Raw genomic sequence first — 8121 nt, 5'->3', positions numbered from 1 at the left:
CTGAATCATAATTTAAAACCATAATTTCTTCATCACAAAGTGCTGTTTGAGGAGAGCTAACCTTTGAAACTGTCAGAACAGAAAATACTATGTAGGTGAAATAAACTAAAAGACTATAAGCACTAGGACAGAAAGTAATATTTTGTGTGGACTAAATCCGTAAAACTGTAAGTAACTTAACAGAAAATACTATTTAAGCAGATAAACTTCTAAAATTATAAGCACTTGGACAAAAAGTAATATTTTGTGTGGAATAAACCTTTAATACCACAAGTTGTAGATGTAAGCACTTCCTGTGTTCAGTAAATGAGGCTGTGACCAAAAAAAAGGGTCTTAGAAGTGTGGTCCTACAACTGAACAACTACAGACAACTGCATATTGGACCAGTGCCTGGGTCTGACTATGTTATACATATCATTAAAATAATTTACATATTAATTAATTCATATCATTATTTATCAATCCCACATACAGAGTGTATATACTACTATTAATCGAACTCAAAAGCAACACTGTATGTTCACTAAGGTTCACACTTTGTAATAAAAGCATGTTTTTATAGCTGCGTTCACTTTGTTTCAACAGCCACTGGTCACTACTTTCATATCCAGCAGTCTAAGACAACTAATACAATGTGGTACAAGATTTGTTTATAAAAAGGCAAAGGAGGTAGCATGTTTCAAAAGATGTTTTTATTCCACTTTAAATACCGAATTCAGTTAATTCTGATGCAAGCTGTGAATATTCCCTGCAGCACGGTTATCTGCTCTGGTTGTACCATTTCCTTCACTTGTTAAGTTTCATGCTGGGCATTATTCAGAGCATTGGGCAATAAAGACAAACAAACATGTAGCAACAATGTGACAATATATGTGTTGTACATACATTAGATTATCAGTATTTACAAAAATATGACTGAGCGTGTGGGTTTGGACATTTTAGTCAAATATAAATTTTACTGTCCTTATTAAAATAACACATACGGACTCAGCTCTGGTCCCTCAGAAAGTTAAAGTTACTGGAATATAAACAGCATTGAGCATTTTATTTCCAAATTGTAGCCGGTATTTCCTCATATTATATTTTCTTCTCAGTTTCTGGCATTTTTCCAGTGTTTGTGATGACATATAGCAGGCAAACAGAGGGAGGCCAATATGGTAAAAAGCTAGATCACTTGAAAGAGAAAAAAATAAAGAATTATTACAACACACATATTTACACAAAGCAGAAAACCTTTAGAGAAAAAAAGTCTTCACTCCTGACACAACAACATGTCTATTGCAAAATTAAAAAAGCCTGAAAATACAAGCTGACCCAGAATTTAGCTGACTTTAAGCTGACTCGGAATTTTAGCTTCTGTGAAAAAGAATGTAAAGTTTATTAAGATTATAAAAAAAGAGATATAATGATCTGCATAAATATCTGGGCAGCCACTCTACAATTCCCATCCGAGATATGAAACAGGTTTAGTGGGTCATTATCCCTCTTCCAGTCAGGTGTCTTCTTTCATCTTTACTTCTCTTTCTGTGACGGAAGAAGAGCAAACTAATTACAGAGAGCAAACACCAAGTAACAGCTTAAGTGTGATAAAGAAACAGAGGTAGACAAATACATAATACTTATGTAAACATGTTCACAATTTGGTCTCTTAGCAGTCAGAAAAGTAAATTTACCTTATCTTGTTGATCTGTCTCATCTGAGCCTGTACAGAATGACATAAAAGAGAAAAAGTCAGACACAGAAATGAAAAAATGTAATCAGTTAATTAATATTTTACTTGAAAATCTATTTCAGTCTGAATTCTGTTCATTGTATTCAAATGGTGACAGGACTTTTTGCAGCTTCAAATGGTTAAATAGGTGTATAAGATTAAACAAATTTAAGAATCATTGTTATCCGTGTCAGAAAAATGAATGCTTTTCTGTTTTTTGTTTCCCATTTGTGCTACCTGAGCTGCTGAAGGTCCATGAGACAAACTTGATAAGCCCATAAAGCACTAGTGCCACACCGACCATCGCCATTGAGTCCTCAATGGAGGGAGTACTGAATCCTGAAAAGAAAAAAAATCAAGTATTAATTGATTTCTGTTTTATATGACTTTGGGCTTATTTTTTGACATTTGGATGAAAATAATTAATTTCACTTTCAACATTCAAACATAGAGTTCCATATTTCACCAGAGCCTTCACATCCAGCAGATGTCTCTAGAATCATGTTATCTCAGTTGAAATTTAATTTGGAAAAAGACAGAATATCTGTAGGTTTTTATTGGCCAACATCATAAAATTGTAAAGTGCTCAATTTAGGGGCAATATGATCTGAAAGAATGGGCCTAATTGCATCTTACCTCCAACCAGGTACAGCTCGAGACTTAGTGAAAAATATCCAAAAATATTTATAGTTCAGTTGTAATACAAATTTTAAGCCCCACATTTACAGTTGCAGTACACAGGATTTTTGCTTTGACTCGTCATTATGAAGCAAATACTGATTGCACACTGTAATGACTACAGAATAATGAGAAGATCAGTGTAAGTGTCGTTTAAAGTCTGCAGGTCTGTTTGCAGACAGGTACAAAATCTCACAAGAAAAAGAAGGCTGGATTTATAGCTTTAAACAAAAGGAGTATCTGTGAAAATTCAACCTGGCAAAAGAAAAAAGAGGCCTTTATGTTAGAGGAAGCAAAGAAGGACTTGAGAAGGTTTAAAACTGATCAGTAAGTAACATAATCTGTTGACTTCTAAATATAGGCAGGTTTTCTTTGCCGCTATCACAGCGCTGACGTTAGAGTTTCTATTTCAAATTGGGATTCTTACGGTTGCTTTTTTAAAACTTTTGACGCACTGATCATATTACAAAATGAACCACGGTGCATATTTCTTCTCTCCTATTTCCTGAAGTGCTGTCGATAAGTTTGTGTTCTGTGGTGTTTATAGTTGTGAGGCTCACTGGAAAATGGATTCTTTCTGTGCAACAGCAAGGAATGGTGACAAATCGCCACTTTAAGCTGCATAGGGTCAGAATAACTAACAATATCTGATTCTGTATTACAGCATCAGTTCCATGATCGTGTGTCTCATCTGTATTTTGACACTATGCTTTGTCTTATTTATTTACATTAATACTTCTGTATGAGTATTTCTACTCATGAAAGAATCTGTGCAATGCCATTTGTATTTCCAATAGTATTATTTCCACATCCAGAGGACTTTGGACAATCTCAACTTGTACTTATGTATATTTTTTGTTTATTTTAATTTTTCTACTGATATTGGTAAAATGTTTGCACTATAGCCTTTGCTGCTATAACAATGCAGATGTCCCCTCTGTGGCATTAATAAAGGATCATCATATCATATTTCAGCACAAATTTTCATAATCTAATTATGTGTAAAATGCAGTTTTTCTATCAGTGCCAAAAGAGCCTGATAAATGCCTTCAACAAACAGCTGAACTGCTTCACCTGTTTGTTGCTTATGTTTGTTGTTGCTTATTTTTTTTGCACATTACCGATGACGTTGAGGGTTGCACTGGCTCGTCGGGTGCCTCCTGGATGGACAGCCATGCAGGTGATCTCCCCTCCTGTGCCCAGGTCCAGCTTAGACGTGTCGAGTTCCAGCCGGGTGCTCTGGCTGTAGGTGCCGTCCCAGGTCTGCCTGTGGCCCGTTACGCTGCCTGATCCCAAGGGTCTGGACTTCCCGTCAGCACCTTTAAACTCCCAGCTCAGGTCCAGGGAGAGCGGGGCGAAGCCGGACGCTTCACACAGGATGTTCAAAGTCTGACCTGGAACAGCGAGAGGCAGAGGGGAGGGGTGGATGGACAGGGATGGAGGTTCTGGGTAGAAGAGCAACACAAGAGGAAAGACAAGACAGAGTTATTAATGAAACTCTTCCTCTAAACAAAATCAGGTTTGTTAAAAAGCTTATTACAGTTATCACAAATATACATATATTTTTTTTTGAAAGAAGATACTCAAGCATTGCGTCTAAAGTAGAATCTTTCCCCTCACCTACAATCTCAAGGTCCAACGCCACCTGAGCCAGGAGGTACGGCAGATACACTGAGCAGATATACGTCCCGGAGTGACGCACTTTAGCCTCCTGCAGGATCAGGGATGCGTTTCCTTTCTCGTGCAAACCCTCAAAGTCCAGCGTGGCCCCTTCCTCTTGAGTATCAGCCAGGCGGTCTCTCTTGCCGTCGTAAGCCACAACGACTCGCCCGTTGCCTCTGAACTGGTAGCGCCACTCGACGGCAAAGCCAGACCCGGACAGAGGCGAGGAAGGGTCGGTCCAGAAACCGCAGTCCAGCAGCACAGGTTCCCCCAGTCTGGACTTAACCGAGAGCGTTTTACTGGTAACACTCAGGATCACTGAGGAGACAGACATGTATGACTGAGAAACAATAAACCTTTCTGATTGTGAGCATTTTAATTGGAAATGCTCTAAATGTGTTGAGTGACACTTGCGGCTGGTCTTCTGTGCCATAAATAATTACCATTGTGTTCTTTACTGCCTGTGGGAGCACGTGTGATAGTGGAAATGCCCAGCTGTTCATTGAGGCCCTGAAAGGCGGATGAAAACCATTCAGCTTCCAGGTATATGGGGCTGAGGGCAGAGTCTGTGAGGGAAGCTACCCATGTGAGGGTGGAGGGCTGCGGCAGGAAGGGGTTGATCTCACACTGGGGCTTCTTGATGGAGCCTCTGGGAGGGTTGAGAGAGTGGTGGCACAGAGTAGCAGCCGGGTCTGAGAAAACAGGAGTCATATCAGAAACATAAAAGCATCATCATGGTAGCAGCAGTTCTCAGATGCTCACCAGCTTCATCGCAAAGTTCGGAAGGTACAGAGATAAATATGTGACCTGCTTAAGAAGCAAATGGAAATCACAGTATGTTTTTTTTTTTGACAAAGCAATATATTACAGAATGCCTATAGAGAATCCAAATACTTAATGAACATAATAATGAATATGAATGAATAATTAAAGTCTGCACAGAATACATAGTTTAGATTTAAAAAATCAAAGTTTCAGATTTATTCAGCACAAATGACACAAACTGAAACTACAGTCTAAAAATCAGGCAAAATAATACGTTTGCTTCTTTTGTGTAAAGTCCATGACAAAAAAACTAAAAATGTACAAGCTACATGAAATAAATTTTACCCTTCGAAGGAAGACTATGCTTCAGCTAAACTTACCTATACAGATGTCTTAGATTTAAAATAATAATAATAATAATAATAATAATCATAAATTTAACTTCTGCAAAGGATCTGTTTAGGACCAGGTGTGAAGCATCTTCATGTATAATAATGAACTGAAAACAGCCCTTCTTTTTCTAAGCAGAATTGTAATTTATGATTTACTAAAACCTCTGACTCTACATTCTAACAGTTTTATCACACTGATTGCATACTCACACATAACAGCACAATAAGAATATGGACCCATCCCAATGTGTGCAAACATAGATCTCACATAAACAGAAAGCACAATGCACACCCATTCTCACATACGTCGAGATACACATCATGTTCAGAGGATCATTTTGAACAAACCGGTAACAAAGTAGACTCTGTCAGGGTTGATGTCGGCTGGAGTTTTCTGGGACGCTGCATCGTGGCTCTGTGCATCCGTTTGGATGTGAAGCAGGGATTTTTCCTGAGTCGTAGCTCCAGTCAAACCTCCTCCTCGACCCGCCTTCTCCTGCACAAACCAGCACTCCAACACTGGACAGCTGCCGGTCGAAGCTTCAACCAGCAGAACTAAGAAGAAACCGACAATGAATTTAAAAAGCACTGGAAAAACATAAACAAAACAGTAAGATTGCATTATGTTCTGACATTATGTCCCAGTGAAGCATTCTCCCAAAAATGTCCAAAGAATCTTTATCTTGCTAGTGTATATAGACTCCTTCCAGAGCCTGTTACAGAATGAACTGACTCATGTTCTTATAAAAGAGCAGTTGTAAAGGTTAATATGTTGAGAAAAGCAAAATATAGAAGGATTTATGAGGCAGCATTCAGTGCAACATACTGCATAAAGCCTTGCAGGAGTTTTGCCTTGATGGTTAAAGATTAACCGGTTTTGTACTAAGAACAGTATTCTTTGCTTTTTGCACTGTATTATCACTGCAGAAATTATCACTTTTACACTACTGTGTTTAGATATTCTTTTCACGTCTAAATATCGGTATATACTTTGTAAAAAATCTTTATTTTATTTTTATTACTACTGTTTTTCTTTTCTTCTTTCTATAATTATTTTATTATTCTCTTTCCTTGCTCTTAGGGTGATACCAACAGCTGAATCCAAATTCTTTGTATGCTGTGGACTGAGTCTGATTCTGATAAATGTAAAACTGTGATTCTCTTTTTATGGTTAACTCTTCTCTTAACAGTTTCCACCTCTTTTTAAAAAAAAATTAAAATTACTGACTGGCTAAAATCTTTTTTCTCAAAAATGTCAGCCTTTATTTCTATTTTGGCTTTCTATATGTGCTTATTTCGTAATCTTGGTCATCTCAAGTGTTTTATGTAAACTAAAATGAAGGCACCACTGCTTTGGTGCAGTAACGAGCTTTTGACACTAGATGGCGCTCCGCACCAAACTCTGTTTAACTAAATGTCAATTTAAGGTCATCCGTGTTACAGACACATTTAAAAACGGCTACAACGTTACATAATAAGTGTTTACAGTGTACCTGGACTTTATGCTAAATTCGGCAGGGTCGTAGCTCCCAGTATACAGACATTACTACAATTTAATAGCCCGAAGTTAAAAAGCTAAAGAACGAGCTCTGTTTTGGAAACTTATTACCACGTACTTGGCTAGATTGGAAGTTAGTGAAATTGTGTGCTATTCTTGTGTAGATGCAAAAGCTCTCAGTTCATATTAACATCGATAACATTAGATATACTGTATGCATTGCCGTGTATTCTGTCGAAGCAGCAGAGCGATTATTAGCATAACAAACCTACCTTGGAAGAAGCAGGTGAGGGCCACCAAGGACAGTTTATAAATCGTAGAAAAGTTCGTCATGATTGTTTGTGTCTGAATTGCTGTCCAGCTGCTCTCCTTTGCTGTTATCGCTCGGACTAAAGACGGTTTATGGTTTTCCCCTGCAAATCCGGGCTCAGTTTAGTTTCACTTTCACATACAGTTGCTCAGGAATGAGACAAAATGAGGCCAGAAGAAAATATTTCAGTATCAGGCATCTGTCTGACACGTGTATCTGCAAAATAAAGCTGACTACAAACTCCAAAGTCAACCTATTTTAGCAGAACGTAAAAACACGCGGTTTGGAATAGTTTGAAGAGTACATGAGTTGTTGAGTTGTAGTAGTTGTCCAATCTCACCGCTAGATGGCGCCATCTGCCAAACAATAACCCTGCAGCTCTTGGTCTGGGTGAGTTCCCCACAAACCTGTATGCTCCATTTGTTCCTTGAGTGCATAAAAAAAATGTCCTGCAATTGAGTCGTACCATAACTTTACATAATCTGCTGGCATCTTGCACTTTTACAGCTACATTTATTCCACAAGCCACTTTGCTGTCATTTATAGTGTAGTAATACTGTATTTATTCATTTTCATCCTTGCGTATATTGCACATATTATTATTATTGTTATTATTATTATTATTATTATTATTATTATTATTATTATTATTATTATTATTATTATTATACACATGTTTAGTGCTGCTATGAAAGATGTTGCTGCTGTAACAATGGAAATTTCCCCTGGCATCTAGAGCAATAAAGGATTATCTTATCATATCTTAAGTAAGTGGACATGAGGATGCAGTTTGTGTGAGAAGAGAAACAGAAACAATAAAAAGTCTTACATATGCACACACACACCACTTGTTTTTACAATATAAATGCAGCATGTTAAGTTTGTAACTCATATTTAGACTGCAATACATGCAAAGTTTAGTTTTATGTGTATTTAACTTTCAAATGTTGCTTTTACTGTTACTCTAAATGTTTTTTTATGCCTTTTATGGTGTTGTTTCTTACCTAACTGAAAGCCAACTGCACATAATTTTACTGATTGTTCATCTATGATTGTTTTTCTGATTCATCTTTAGAAGAATGTGTAAAAACAAGCAGAACAGGTA

The 8121-nt window shown here is 37.4% G+C and overlaps 1 protein-coding gene across 1 annotated transcript; it reads right to left on the bottom strand.

Annotated features, from left to right (window-relative positions):
• Positions 1-670: 670 nt before the first annotated feature.
• On the bottom strand, positions 671-7312 carry tapbp.1 (TAP binding protein (tapasin), tandem duplicate 1). Its single transcript, XM_023277943.3, has 8 exons — positions 6979-7312; positions 5557-5763; positions 4495-4743; positions 4010-4369; positions 3511-3834; positions 1949-2050; positions 1674-1702; positions 671-1524 (listed from the first exon to the last, which is right to left on the bottom strand). Exons 1-8 carry the CDS (start codon positions 7037-7039, stop codon positions 1513-1515), a joined length of 1344 nt encoding a protein of 447 aa, XP_023133711.2. The 5' UTR covers positions 7040-7312; the 3' UTR covers positions 671-1512.
• Positions 7313-8121: the final 809 nt, after the last annotated feature.

This window comes from Amphiprion ocellaris, chromosome 15 (genome assembly GCF_022539595.1).
Source record: "Amphiprion ocellaris isolate individual 3 ecotype Okinawa chromosome 15, ASM2253959v1, whole genome shotgun sequence".
NCBI lineage: Eukaryota > Metazoa > Chordata > Actinopteri > Pomacentridae > Amphiprion > Amphiprion ocellaris.
Note: the sequence above shows the minus strand (reverse complement) of the source record. Positions and strands in the feature narration are given on the sequence as shown.

Bases quoted from the DNA above. Each gene is read 5' to 3' on its own strand.
- tapbp.1 (XM_023277943.3), bottom strand. From the start codon at position 7,039: ATGACGAACTTTTCTACGATTTATAAACTGTCCTTGGTGGCCCTCACC. The intron at 5,764-6,978 runs GTAGGTTTGTTA...GTTTCTTCTTAG, and splicing joins CCTCACCTGCTTCTTCCAAG to TTCTGCTGGTTGAAGCTTCG. The intron at 2,051-3,510 runs GTAATGTGCAAA...TTTTCTTTTCAG, and splicing joins TGCAACCCTCAACGTCATCG to GATTCAGTACTCCCTCCATT.